The following is a 16022-nucleotide window of genomic DNA, read 5'->3' on the forward strand; positions in this document are numbered from 1 at the left end:
AGTAGTAGTAGTAGTAGTAGTAGTAGTAGTAGTAGTAGTAGTAGTAGTAGTAGTAGCGTATGCTACACCACCAAATTCATTTAGTCAACCCAGCTTCGAATGTCTTCCTCCGCCCTAAGAACTGTTTCATAGCCACCTTTAAGTTTAGTTACTGGTCAGTGGAGGACGATGTGATCGCTGGTCTCTGGAGCTGGCATCACTGTTCCCAAGTTTCCATTTGCATATTATGTCAGCAGGTCGTGTCAAGTCGGTAAACATCCGTTCGCTCATAATGTTTCGTGATGCTTTGCGCCCAGCCAAAAAGCTCACAACATTCGCCAGGCGGAAATAATGTACACAAAACTATGTGTATCTTTGATTGTTTATAGATAGTATGAAGTTGACGCCACACGGGTCTTTGTTATTGTTTTTAGACAACAATTTAGTGATACGCAGGTTGTGGAACGGACTATAGATAGTATGAAGTTGACGTCACTCAGGTCTTTGTTATTGTTTTTTGCCATCCGCGTTTATGAGCAATTCTCACTAAACTGTATTAACCAGACTATAAACGTTCAAGGTTACACATAGTTTTCTGATTGTCTAGTTAATACAGTTTAGTGAGAATTTCTCATAAACGCGGATGGCAAAAAAAAAAAAAAACAATAACAAACACCTGAGTGACGGTACTCCTGTTTCGAGCCGAAATAAGTCCCGGCAACCCTCGTACGTTGCTTCCCTGACTTCGAACAGAGCTGCATATACGAGAAGGAAGTCGGTTGGAACGAATTAAATCTCTCGAGCGGGCGGGGACATCGACTCCTCGAAACCTCTGAGAAGTTGCCAGTCTTTTCCACCTGCAAGAGGAGACATTGGGTGGCCGCCAATCGGCTTTGGTCGAGAACCTGCTAAACGTCACGCTCACTTCATCAGTGGGGTCTTGCCACCTGTCCAACACGTATCCGTTGTGGTCAAGAACCCGAAACTGCAGAGCATCAAGTTGAACGGTGCGTTGTGACGAAGCTTCCGGGCGGGATCGCGTCCGTATACGATTGCGGAGATGAGTTTGCGTCTGGATAGATCGTCATTACATAGTAGTGTGAGAACCATTAGAAGCTGCTGCTGCCAACGCATGCGCGCAGGTTGTGGAACGGACTATAGCTACCCTGTCCGTCTATACAGATGAAACGAAATTGACGTCACTCAGGTCTTTGTTATTGTTTTTAGACAACAATTTTAGTGATGTGCAGGTTGTGGAACGGACTATAGCTGCCCTATTCGTCTGAACAGATGAAACGAAATTGACGTCACTCAGCTCTTTGTTATTGTTTTTAGACAACAATGTTAGTGATTAGTTTTCACTAAATCATAACAAGCAGACTATAAACCAATATCTCAGTTGGCAGAGCATTCGCTTCACACGAAAAGAAATCGAATCGAATCTGGGTAAAGCCGATATTTTTTTCTGACCCGTTTCACGCTATAGAAACCGGGATATAACTCTGCTCTATGGGCCGAATAATTCGTAAGGACTACTACTTTCTATTACTATTAATGTTATTTGTTTATTCCGGCTTTAAGCACCAAAAGTGGCAGACATTATTGCCAAACAAAATTATAACAAATAAAAAGTTAATAAAACTACAAAGCAGTTTTTAAAGTGGTAGATACAGTCGATGAACTTGCCAGTAACCTTGATTGCATAAAATGTGAACGAGTTTTGAACTCAGCATGATAACAACAATGGCGTCATAATTATGGTAAGCTTTGAACATCAAGTACTTAAGTGCCACACTATCTATTTGAGACGAACGAAAAGAAATATCTCAAAGTTGCAACACTGCCGTACACTGGAAAGACACGTATTTAAAAATTGGACAGAAAACTCGTTCTTCAAATATTTATTTAAATGGCCCTTATTTAGGCAAAAACTCTCAAACCTCGGACGTCGCGCGCACGGTTCTAATATAGCGCAGTACCCAATTGAGGTGTTCAAAGCGCTTTTCAATGGGTCCCTGGCAAACTGAACACTTAATCGCATACCAAGAATAATATTCAGTTTTATTTCCAATAACGTTGTTTGTTGTTATGAAGTCATTGGGTCTTTTTTTTAAAATGTAAACAAACTGATTTGTGCATCACAATTGTAAATAAACTACGGATCAAGCTGAGAAATTTGGTTTGCTGAATCTTTGGAAAGTCGTAAATAATCACTATTCATGCCGTGGAACACTTTGAACACATCATCGTCCAACACAATCAATGACTCGAGTCGTTGACTTCGTTAACTCATAACATGACACTGTCCAAAGAAATATCAACACAAAGTCAGACCACCATAAGAAAGCAAATCGTGAGTTGCATTCAATAGTTCAACCAATGGGATCAGTTGTTTCCTTGAACACTACTGACAACTCCCAAGGCGCTGCACTAACCTTCAACTGACATCAAAATACAAGTCCAAGAGTCCAGCTCTCAGTTAAGTTAACGAAGACTACACACGAACATAATATGTCAATGCGGAATGAAGTTAATGTCACTCAGCGCTTTGTCGCTGTTTTGGACCGTCGGTTGAGTGGTGACTTGTTAAACTTTCTCGATCAGACAATGAGGCATCTGTGGCAGTGTTATCCCGGGACAAACGTGTTCCGTCTGAAGGAGGATGTCTTTGTCTCAAACAGGTACCATACTGCACGAGGTTGAGAGCAGGCACTGATAGAAGATAAAGATCTAAAAAGGTGTATATTAAACAGTATTAGACAAAGCAATAAAAAAATCAAGAAAATATACTATTAAAAAGACAAACACAAAAACAAACAAACAAACAAAAAACTAGTCTGCTTCAACTGAGCTCCACCGTGGCCTTCGTAAAATTATGGCCTGACACTGACCAAAAAATGACGTCAAAACGACAGTCTTTTTTACCACAAAAGAAAACAAATCGTGAGTTGTATTCAATAGTTCAACCAATAAAATAATTTGTTTCCATGAGCACTACTAACGACAACTCACTAGGCGGTGCAAAAACCAAATAATGACGTCAAACTATCAGCCCATTTTGGATTTCAGTGTCAGGCTATAGATAGAATGCGGTTGGCCAAGGAGTTCACAACATTGCCATCCGGAAGTATAACGGACCAACACACAAACTCTGTGTAACCATGAACTTTTATAGTCTGGTTAATACAGTTTAGTGAGAACAACTCACAAACGCGGATGGCAAAAACAATAACAAAGGCCTGAGTGACGTCATCTGCATACTATCTATAACATATTGATGGCTACGGCTCCACTCCTTATATTTTTCTTTCTGTTTTGTCTGGCATTGTTTCACAGACCTTTTCGGATCATTACCGTACAAGGTCAAGAGCGTTTCGGGACACAACGTGGCCTTCGTAAACACTGACCTACAAATGACATCAAAAGACAAGTCTTTGGCCACAAAAGAAAACAAATCGTGAGTTGTATTCAACAGTACAACCAATGGGATTACTTGTTTCCTTGACCACCACTAAAGACAACTCATCATCATCATCATTATCATCATCATCATCATCATCATCATCATCATCATCATCATCATCATCATCATCATCATCATCATCATCATCATCACAGTCATCATCTTCATGATTAGTTGTTAAGTAAATTATATCACGTTTTCTTCTCGACTGCGCAGTAAGTTTGTTTTTATTTGATTGGTGAGTTTTAATCAGGAGTCAACTGTGGTATAGATAGTATGCGCTTGGCCAAGGAGTTCACAACATTGCCATCCGGAAGTTAAAGGACTTAACCAAAAGACTGTGTGTATCCATGAACGTTTATAGTCAGGTTAATACAGTTCAATGAGCATTACTCATAAACGCGGATGGCAAACAACAATAACAAAGACCTGAGTGACGTCATCTTCGAACTATCTATAGATAGAATGAAGTTGACGTCACTCAAGTCTTTGTTATTGTTCTTTGCCATCCGCGTTTATGAGCACTTCTCAATAAACTGCCTGAACCAGACTATAAAAATTCATGGGTACACATAGTTTTGTGTGTTGGTTTGTTAAACTTCCGGATGGCAATGTTTTGAGCTTCTTAGCCAGTGCATACTATCTCTATCATGTGTACTTGTGTGTGCAAATATAGATGCTGTGCGCTTGGATAAGAAACTCACAACATTGCCATCCGGAAATATAACGGACCAACACACAAAACTATGTGTAACCTTGAACGTTGAAAGCTGATAGTGAGAATTACTCATAAAAATGGATGGCAAAAATAATAACAAAGGCCTGAGGGACGACATCTTCGTTCTATCTATAGATAGAATGCGCTTGGCCAAGGAGTTCACAACATTGCCACCCGGAAGTATAACGGACCAACACACAAACTCTGTGTAACCATGAACTTTTATAGTCTGGTTAATACAGTTCAGTGAGAACAACTCACAAACGCGGATAGCAAAAACAATAACAAAGGCCCGAGTGACGTCATCTGCATACTATCTATATTATCATTAAAGATAGTATGCACTTGGCTAAGAAGTTCACAACATTGCCATCCGGAAGTATAACTGGCCAATACACAAAACTGTGTGTAACGATGATCGTTTATAGTCTGGTTAATACAGTTTAGTGAGAATTACTCATAAAAACGGATGGCAAAGAAACAATAACAAAGACCTGCGTGACGTCATCTTCGAACTATCTATAGATAGTATGCGCTTGGCTAAGAAGTTCATAACATTGCCATCCGGAAGTATAACGGACCAACACACAAAACTATGTGTAATCATGAACTTTTATAGTCTGGATAATGCCGTTGAGCGAGTATTACTCATAAACGTGGATGGCAAAAAACAATAACTAAGACCAGAGTGACGTCAACTTCAGTCTATCTATCTATATTTTATATTGCCACAATGTGAACCAAAATGGTTTTCCATTTCTTTGGACAATAAGTTTTTCAAAGAAAATTTTAAAAGTCATCTCTTTCTGTTATATTTAGATGGTATGCAGAAAGAACCAATTGAGCATTTATTTATTTATTTATTTATTTATTTATTTATTTATTTATTCAAAAAATAAATTAAAGTTGAAAAAAAATGGATAAATAATTTTCATAACATACCATATTATGTTTAATACATTATTTTTGTAGTGTAACCTCATAGAGCATATTTACCCTTATTTACATTTTTTTTTTAAATTCCGTAATCTCATCTTTTAAATCTTATTGATAATATGATAGAGTAATTTTTAATAAACGTTTTAAATTATATATATTGCATGCCACGTATATAGATAGTATGCGCTTGGCTAAGAAGCTCATAACATTGCCATCCGGAAGTATAACGGACAAACACACAAAACTGTGTGTATCCATGAACGTTTATAGTCGGGTGAATACAGTTCAGTGAGCATTACTCATAAACGCGGATGGCAAAAAACAATAACAAAGACCTAAGTGACGTCATCTTCGAACTATCTATATTGGATAGAGCTATATTATATATGGGACTGGCGCTATATAAATAAATTACATTATTATTATTATTATTATTATTATTATTATTATTATTATTATTATTATTATTATTATTATTATTATTATTATTATTATTATTATTATCATTATTATTATTATTATTATTATTATAATTATTATTATTATTATCATTATTATTATTATTACTATTATTATTATTATTATTATTATTATTATTTTCATTATATCTATATTGGATAGAGCTATATTATATATGGGACTGGCGCTATAGATAGTATGCGCTTGGCTAAGAAGCTCATAACATTGCCATCCGGGAGTATAACGGACCAACACACAAAACAATGTGTAATCATGAACGTTTATAGTCGGGGTTATACAGTTTAGTGAGAATCGCTCACAAACCCGGATGGCAAAATACAATAACAAAGGCTTGAGTGACGTCATCTTCGAACTATCTATATAAATAAATTACATTATTATTATTATTATTATTATTATTATTATTATTATTATTATTATTATTATTATTATTATTATTATTACATTGTATGAATCAGACTATAAACGTTCAAGGTTACACATAGTTTTGTGTGTTGGTACATTATATCTGGCTGGCATCATTATAACGTTCTGGAAAATATTTTTTTAAATGTTTTTAGCATACAATTCCATGTGCTACACACCAGCTCCGGAGAGGCTCCTTTTAGTAACAACACATTACATCAATTTATAAAGAATAAGCGGTTGCCAACGACGACGACGACAAGAACAACAACAACAACAACAATCAGCGGCGTGACATCAACATTCATTCCGTTGACCCACTGGAATTTGCCACATATTGATACAACACGACTATCTGTCTTGATTGTTGTAAGCTCACAAGATTCTGAACACTTTTCACAAAATCTCGACACACAAGTTAAAAATACATTGAATTGATCAGTGCTATAAGTACTCAGTTCAATTTATTTTATGCATAATTTCTGAGCATTGTGAGTAGTGCTCAAAAACTGGAAGGTCACCCAACCCGGCAGGAATCTATAATTTTTTTTTTTTTTCAATGTGCCCGATTCATTCATGACGCCGCGAAACGTGTTCAAATTGTCCCACATCATGAAAAATGCCCACACAGCTTTTGAATGCTCAACAATTTGATTGGTTGATTTGGTCCTCTGAGACAAGTCGTTTTGTTTACGATCTTAATAAACAAAACGGTGTATTTACTTTTAAAAAATATTATAGATAGTTCGAAGATGACGTCACTCACGTCTTTGTTATTGTTTTTTTTTTTTTGCCATCCGCGTTTATGAGTAATGCTCACTGAACTGTATTAACCTGACTATAAACGTTCATGGATACACACAGTTTTGTGTGTTGATCCGTTATACTTCCGGATGGCAATGTTATGAGGTTCTTAGCCAAGCGCATACTATCTATAGCCAAATTTCGCGCCTCAAAAGGACGCAGCGTGTTGATTTCATGTCATGTTGTTTTTTTTTTATGTTCATTTTCTTTCTCTACTTCTTTCTGTTCAAGTTCTTCATGATCAAAATTCAGGCTCATGAAATGATATTTGTGTGTGTGTGTGTGAGAGAGAGAAAGAGAGAGAGAGAGAGAGAGAGAGAGAGAGAGAGAGAGAGAGAGAGAGAGAGGGGGGGGGCGGTTGAATATTTTTGTTCACTGAGATTAAAGGTCAATTTATAGATGGAATGCGCTTGGCCAAGGAGTTCACAACATTGCCATCCGGAAGTATAACGGACCAACACACAAACTCTGTGTAACCATGAACTTTTATAGTCTGGTTAATACAGTTTAGTGAGAACAACTCACAAACGCGGATGGCAAAAACAATAACAAAGGCCTGAGTGACGTCATCTGCATACTATCTATATTTCCATAGATACTGCCTAGCTAAGCCAGTTACGCCTTTACACATGAGTCGGGCGAAGTAATATGTGTAAAATACCTCAGTTAAGGTATTGTCAGAATTGTTTGATCATTGCCACCCATTCAATCACTGACCAAGCTCAGCATTGCGTTTGAGAATGCATACAAAAAAACCCCCAAACCCAGCAACTTATTGTTCAAAACATGTGAATACGACTTGTAATTTACAGTAAGTGTGCGCTTGACTAAGAAGTTCACGACATTGCCATCCAGAAGTATAACGATCCAACACACAAAACTATGTGTAACCTTAAACGTTTATTGTCTGGTTAACACAGTTTAGTGAGCATTACTCACAAATATGGATCGCAAACAATAACAAAACAATAACAAATGCCCGAGTGACGTCATCTTCGTTCTATTTATAAAACATTGACTGTAGAAAAACCTTTAGAGTAAAGCAACCAACGGTTTCTGAACGAATCATATTCATCAGGAAAATCGTGTTATAAGTGAATTGTTTTCATCCAACTTTTTCAATCGACCGTGTTGAAACGATGATCGTATAAAAAGGCACTGCGCACTTGAGTCGTCCTCTCATTTGTGTGATACCGTCCTCGGAGCGACGTCTTTTGAGTAGCAGCAGTCCTTTCTCTTCAAGGAGTCAATCCATACATATCCATGTGAGTTGGAACACTTTTTTTGAGTTTATTGTATTGTCCAATGCCTTGTAAATGATAATTCTCTACCTGGAGAACTCGGAATTATTTTCACTTATATGAGCATAATTTATAATTCGCAGTTCAACCTATTTGATGCACAAAATATTTCCAGTGGTCAATCCTAAACTCTTAAACGGTAACTTTTTCATGTATTTTTGGAAATATCGCTCTACAAAAGTGCTTTTATGGACGTTTACGTGCTCACACTTATTTTGAAATGCAGCTACATGGCCAAACGGTTTTATGCTACTTATCAAATTAAAAAATGACGGTTTAAGCCATCCTTTTTTTAAAAAGTATATCGCATTCAATTCGCTTAACCCTCTCCTTACCACCCATATGAAAATCTTCACATTCGTTAAGATATAACCAACAATTTTCTTGTTCTGATTTCATTTTGTTATAGCTATAAAAAGTGTTGCAGAGCTCATTTTTCTGAACAAAATATAGCATATAGATCTACTCGTTACTATACTGTTTGAAACCTACTTTGTGTTGGGCGAGTGGTTTCCGATAAAATTTTGAAGAGGGTAAGGAGAGAGTTGATAGGATAATGCCAGACTCATAGACGTATGAATATTATTAGTAAGTCAATGGCTAGACTTAATTGCTTTAATGGCTTTGGTTTAGCTTGAGTATTTAACTACCTTCTGACACAATTTAAAATGTTAAAAATAAGAAAAAGTTTGCCGTTGCTGGAAAAATTCCGTATGAATACGCCAACGACTATCATTAAATACAGCTGCTCACCTTGGATTTTTTATCAAAACAAATTGACCTTATCAAGCAATTAAAACTAGATATCTACTTCTTTTCATTTAATTTTGAGTCGAGCGAAATAGAATCAAAAGTTGTGTGGCTGTCTTGGTTATCAATTGTATCAATCCTTTAAAATAAGACCCTAATTGATGTAAAATGTTATATACCATCTAGTTTTAGCTCCAGGTGAGCAACTCAGTATATTTACTAATGGAATCTTTTACATTGCGCTTATACTGGGCGGTCCCTGGGTGGAATTCCACAATCTCGTATATTCCATGTATGAAAATAAAACATTGTAGTCTGCTACCCGGCATCTGACCCTTTGGATATCTCGGTATTTTTTCGAGATGTACTTTATAACAAATTTAAGCAACTCCCCCCCCCCCCACACACACACACACAAACACACACACACACACACACCTTTCCAGTCCTCGAAGGATAGACGGAATTGCCTGGGCCAACGATAACCAATAATTAATATTCGCATATGTGATTTGCAATGTAAACATTAGCCCACACTATCTTGAGGCACTATCCTATTGCTAAGACATTATTTGCACGATTTGTTAGCTTTAGTTACAAAAGTCAAACTCGGATTTTAAAATTGATTCCACCATGCCATATCATATAGTACTTCTTGGGATTTGGAAAAATCATTCATTAATGTCTTGAATTCATTGGGATTTATGGGAGAAATTCCATATGCAGGCATCACATCAATGACTTAATAAAAATACTGGTTGCTTTCCTTTAATTTACCCCCCCCCCCCCCCCCGAAAAAAAATAGACCTATCCAACTCACGAATGAGCAATAGTATATTTGTCATTGGAAGTGGCGCCTTTGTGAAATATATTCCCAAATCTTATCCATTAATTTTTCATTTACTTTTTGGTATTCGGCTGTTTTTCCGCAAGTTCCTAGCAATGGCTTTGCTTTAATTTTATCAATTTTATTTATATCAATATAAATGATGGGAGATGGGTATTCGGGAGGGGGGGGGGGGGTATTTTTGTATTTTTATTTCCAATGGGACTTGCCTTCACTGCTAGGAATTTTTGAAACACTTCTAGAATTTAACTAATTTTTTGTAACCTGCTTGAACAAAATAGACATTACCTTTATGACTCAATTCAATCATTGGGCATCTGAATCGTTTTTTTTAAGTTGCCCTTCAGAGCCAATAGACCCATGGATCCGGAGTTTATCCAGGTTTCTATAGCGTGAAATGGACAAAGTAATAATTGTTTGCTATCCTTTGGATACGATTCTGTCTATCGCAAAGTACTTTCCGCTAGACCTGGCGAGACCCAGCTACCCGATTACTGGTGGATAGATTAGTCGGAAAAAAAAATGTCAGAAAAAAATCTCCCAATTCCCCCGGGATCGATTTATCAATTGGGCAATCTGACGCCCGCCCCCCCCCCCCTCCCGCCCCTTTTTTTCTGAGTCATGGCCGGCAACAACTGTTACAAAATTATTTTTGGATAGATAACTTGACAATCCCAGCACGTTAAATATCTGTAATTCCAACCCTGAGGCTTTATCACAAGCCGGAATCTTTTTGAAGTTGACCTGATAAAGCTTTTAACAGCTTTGAATTTGAACGTACTCCACTTAATTAGATTAGCAAGCACAAAATTGTTTGTGCCACAGGCAATTGATTATAAAACGAGCCAACACAACAGGAAGCGCACTTGTTGGTTAAGTCTTTCGCACGTAATTTACTTAGGTATTTATTTTATGGACCTGCTAGTCCAGACGGCTCCCTCTGTGCCGTGTTTATTTTATTTCGGTCAATAGGACTTTTCGTTGGATTAACCTGTTATTTAAATATGATTCACATAATTTTAGTTAGCATTTTACTTAAAATTATTTGAACTTATCCAGATTTGAGTTTCTGTTAATTCGTTCTGCGTAATATTTGCTCTTCAGCGCTGTTGCAGATTTCAGCTTCATGAAAAAAAATTCAATATATACCATTTTATTAGTTTTTCTGTTCTATTTTTCTTGATTTTCATTTTTTAAAATTCTTGACTTTTTAAAAGAGTCGCGTTTTATCCACGAATAAAAAATCTTGAAAAGACCCAAGGACACGTAGGCGTTAGCCGCAGGGCAAAGCCGCTAAGGAAGCAATGGGGACTAAGTTTCTCGCTCAAGGAACATATTTTCAGCATCAAACCGGGTCCCTCGAGTGGAAGTGCCAATGCTCTTTGAATTATCTTATATGAATTGAAGAATTTACTCAGTCGTCCAGATTTTTAAAAATGCGGCTGTCAATTCGACTATCCTGTATGGTTGCTGTATCGGGTTGAGGTCTTCGATATTGTTTGTGAACCGGGTAGGTCCCTTTTGCTACCTTCTATAGGTCTTCCTTTCCAGGTTGCGTTGTCCTTGTCCTAGATTTATCTCTGCAGAAATCTCGTCTGGGTGGGCCTATTATGTGGTCTTACAGATTGCTCTTGGAATCCCTCTCCCCTCCTCGAACTGTATCATTTAATTTTACCAATTATCACAAGCGCATTAACTCTTGGAAAACTGATTACAAATGCCTTTTCAATTCAATAATTCACAGCCTAAAAATGTTATTAAAATAGATCAAGTTTACCTATATTATAGGTAATGTTGATCTATTTTAATATTTTTAGGCTGTATCTGGCCTGTGCATTATCTAAGTGGAATCTTGCATAATTATTGGGTGACCGCCGTTCCAATCTTGTGTTGGAAATCTAAATGCTAAAAGTTGAATGTCATCCTAAATTGGCCTGACCTCTTGGTCACTTTTGCCTTGTCTTCTATCCCTCTATATTTCCTTTTATCCTTTTCCACGTTGCTTTTTTGTTTTTGTTTTTCAGTTTAATGCTGGCCAATTGTATAGTATTCGAGTCAGATTTTTAATAAGTGGCGCGTCTTTCTCTTTTCTCAACTGCCCCTCAATGCACAGCTCAATTTTTTTTTTCATGAATTTTAAAACAATGGGAAAGGGTTTCACTTATAACAGCCATATTAAAATCGATAGCTGGTAAGCATCGCAAATAGTAACTCTTCCACGATTTACAGTATCAAATTGACATCCATTTTGAATTTAAAATTGAATGTTTAATTGAAACGTGTACATACAGAATCTGAATATGAACGAATGGCAATCCTTTAACTATTACGCGCTTCCAACATTATTTTGATTTCAAAATTGACTATCAACATTGTTTACCCGGGTTACTTTTAACCCGTGCCTATTTATATTTTTGAGACATTTTCTATGCATAGTATCAAAGCTAATGTTTTTAATTTTTGCATGTTAATGATAGTTGAATAAAACTATGTAGACTACATGCTCATTTTTAATACATTTATTTCCAATTTTGAAAAGTAGCAAAAATCTCTAGGATTGAGTTAATCTAGACTGGTCAAAAGTAGAAATTCATCAATGTATGATAATTTCCACAAATATGTAGGACACGTGTTCAACAATAAATATGGCACATCAATTGACATTCTGTAAGAAAACTTGGGAATCTCGGGGTTGGAGCTCCAATTTCATAGCCATCTTTTTTAATGTTATCGATGGATACAAGTAAACTTTTCACACCTTTTTGAGAGTGGGACGGATAGTTACCGCATCGTTTTAGGGCTTAAAGGTTTTAAATGCTGTTTGAAACTTTCATGCATAGATACAATTTTTCAAAGTTATATAAACGGCATTCATTGTTAATTTGACAATTTTGAGCTATCACGATTTCAAATGCTTTAAAGCTAGATTTCAGGTAATTGTAACGTGATATAGATATTATGCAATAAATCATCACTTCAAAATTGGATGGAAACTGTCTCCATAAATTGCACCTACAGTTAAAGCGCATTTTGTTTGTTTTTTTTTATAACTAGTATGACGCGAACTCGTTATCACTAGCTGAAACTATACAGTATCAACACGAGATTTTTTTGATAAACGATGAATCCATCTCTGACTTTGTGGTGCGTAACTTGTTTATATATTTAAGTGTAAAATCTAATTTTATGACGGCGGTTTAAAATTTTTTTTATAGGTCGTTAAGAAACTTTTGATATGGCATCAATACGGTCCAAAATATATTTAAGACGCATTATTGATTCGGAGTTGATACAAATGTTCATAGCTTTTGATTGAGGGGCAGTTGAGAAACTAAACACCCCCCCCCCCCGAAAAAAATAAAAAACAAAAAAAAAAAAACCTTAAAAACCTATAGCATGCTCTGGGATTCGAGTTTTCCTATGAGAATCAGTCCCGCTTGTACTTTTTCTTGGGTGCTCTCAACTGTAAAATCTAAAATGTTTGGACTATCCCATTTCCTTTTACCGACACCGATAATGGTTGCAATCGCTGTAAAACCCATAAGCAAAACGGAACCAAAAATGAACAAATGAATATCGATCCATAAGCTACGAACCCTAAATCTTCTGATTTTGTCCACCCAGTAGCGATTCGGTAGCTTTGTCTGTTAGATCTGACGGAAAGCACTTTACAATTGACGAGCGTCCTATCCAAAGTGTATCGAGCAATAATTATGTCCGTATAGGCATTGGACAAGTTTCACTCCTTGTGACCTTAATGTTCACTTTTCTTGTATTTTCAAGATTTTGTGTCGATATTGCGGGTACATAAGTTTCCTATTTGATCTTTGATCTCTTTCGTATGGAATATAATTGAGTGGGGCTAATGTCTGTTTGGCCGAAGTCATTAGTTTCCTGGTTTTTTTTTTTTATACCCTTGTATGTAGCCATTTAAAAAAAATGGTTTTGCATCCCTGGATGAATCTTTTCCTAATATTTGAGGTATAAACCGAATTTAATTTATCATTCGAGTTGTATTCTTCGCAGGTTTCTCTAATTAAACATAATATAATTACCGACACGGAATTTAACTATCCAGACAATTTTTTTTTAAACGGACATTGCAATAGTATTCCATAGTATTCTAAGGGTGGGGAAATGTCACTTCAGACCCCCCCCCCCCAACCCCCAACCCCTTGTCTGTGGACAGGCAAGAATTATCATTCCTTCTGCTGGTACGAGGTTAGGCCTCTGTTGAAATCTGATACTTTTTTTTTTTCACTACCACTGCCGTGACTGTTACCCTTTATACCATATTATGCTGGCCTGTCAAACGTAGTTCTAGCAAGCTGGACTGATAACTGCCCCGAATCTACGCTACAATAATTTTGCGCCCCCTTTAATTTGTCGTTTATTTTAATTTTTGTCGTTTACTTGAATTTGTTCACTTTGATACGTCGTTCAGTTATTTGTCGCCCTCTTTATTTTGTCGCTCGTTTATTTCTAATTTGTATGAATTCTTTTTCACGCAGAATTCCACAATGTCTCAGATCAGCCAAGAAGTCATCGTCTCCAACGAGAAGTCCTCTCCTAGGAAAGTGAACGATGCCATCAATGAAGCGGCTGTCTCAGAATCTCATATAATTTCCAATGGAAAAAGCGCTATTGAACACGTCAACACCAATGGGCAGGTCGATAACTCCAAGGATAAGGGAGAAGAGGCAGTAAAAGACGTTGATCAGTCCAAGGACGGGTCGACTACAAGTGACGAGAAACCCAACCACACGGATGATGCAAAGAGTGCGGTCAGCAAAGATGAATCCGAGGAGGTGAAGAAAGACGGATCTCAGGAAACCGTTAAATGTGGTGAATCCCATGAAGAAAATTTGAACGAGGCAAAAGAAAGTGAAAATAGCGATGAGTTACAGAAAGTAAATCACGATTGCTCGGATGGGCCCCAGAAAAATGAAGTTAAAAGTGATGTACAGAACGAGCAAAAGAAAGATGTGAAAAGTGACGATGTGCAGAAAGAGACCCAGAAAGATGTGGAGAGTGACGTGCAGAATGAGAAACAGAAAGACGATGTGAAGAGTGATGACGTGCAGAACGAGCAACAGAAAGACGTGAAGAGTGATGACGTGCAGAACGAGCAACAGAAAGACGTGAAGAGTGATGACGTGCAGAACGAGCAACAGAAAGACGTGAAGAGTGATGACGTGCAGAACGAGCAACAGAAAGACGTGAAGAGTGATGACGTGCAGAACGAGCAACAGAAAGACGTGAAGAGTGATGACGTGCAGAACGAGCAACAGAAAGACGTGAAGAGTGATGACGTGCAGAACGAGCAACAGAAAGACGATGTGAAGAGTGATGACGTGCAGAACGAGCAACAGAAAGACGATGTGAAGAGTGATGACGTGCAGAACGAGCAACAGAAAGACGATGTGAAGAGTGATGACGTGCAGAACGAGCAACAGAAAGACGTGAAGAGTGATGACGTGCAGAACGAGCAACAGAAAGACGTGAAGAGTGATGACGTGCAGAACGAGCAACAGAAAGACGTGAAGAGTGATGACGTGCAGAACGAGCAACAGAAAGACGTGAAGAGTGATGACGTGCAGAACGAGCAACAGAAAGACGTGAAGAGTGATGACGTGCAGAACGAGCAACAGAAAGACGTGAAGAGTGATGACGTGCAGAACGAGCAACAGAAAGACGTGAAGAGTGATGACGTGCAGAACGAGCAACAGAAAGACGTGAAGAGTGATGACGTGCAGAACGAGCAACAGAAAGACGTGAAGAGTGATGACGTGCAGAACGAGCAACAGAAAGACGTGAAGAGTGATGACGTGCAGAACGTGGTCCAGAAAGACGATGTGAAGAGTGATGACGTGCAGAACGTGGTCCAGAAAGACGATGTGAAGAGTGATGACGTGAAGGACGTGGTCCAGAAAGACGATGTGAAGAGTGACTTGCAGAAGGACGTGGTCCAGAAAGACGAAGAGCGATGACGTGCAGAACGAGCAACAGAAAGACGTGAAGAGTGACGTGCAGGACGAGGTCCAGAAAGATGAGGCGCAAGAAAAATGATTTTTGAATTTGGATTAAAAGTAAAAGAAAATATACTTAGCTTGTCTTCATTTTTTTTAATTATTGTCTCAATTTGGTATTTTGTCGAGTGAAGCAGACGCCAACAATTGATTACTAAAATCGTCCCACTTATTTCTTATTTTGAAAGTTTTTAATGAATTATCGTAATTCGGATTTGACTATTCAATTTTTGGCGCCCGATTCACCCAACACAATACTATGGGAACTTGCGGGGGTCTTGATAGCTTAGTTCCTCTCCACTAAGCA

The 16022-nt window shown here is 37.5% G+C and overlaps 1 protein-coding gene across 1 annotated transcript; it reads left to right on the forward strand.

Annotated features, from left to right (window-relative positions):
- Window positions 1–10406: 10406 nt before the first annotated feature.
- On the forward strand, window positions 10407–15788 carry LOC144966031 (uncharacterized). Its single transcript, XM_078902021.1, has 2 exons — window positions 10407–10574; window positions 14198–15788. Exon 2 carries the CDS (start codon window positions 14207–14209, stop codon window positions 15674–15676), a length of 1470 nt encoding a protein of 489 aa, XP_078758147.1. The 5' UTR covers window positions 10407–10574; window positions 14198–14206; the 3' UTR covers window positions 15677–15788.
- The last annotated feature ends 234 nt before the right edge of the window (window positions 15789–16022 follow it).

Source organism: Berghia stephanieae, chromosome 2 (genome assembly GCF_034508935.2).
Source record: "Berghia stephanieae isolate SIO BIC M18660-M18661 chromosome 2, UCSD_Bste_1.3, whole genome shotgun sequence".
In the NCBI taxonomy this organism is placed as follows: Eukaryota; Metazoa; Mollusca; class Gastropoda; order Nudibranchia; family Aeolidiidae; genus Berghia; species Berghia stephanieae.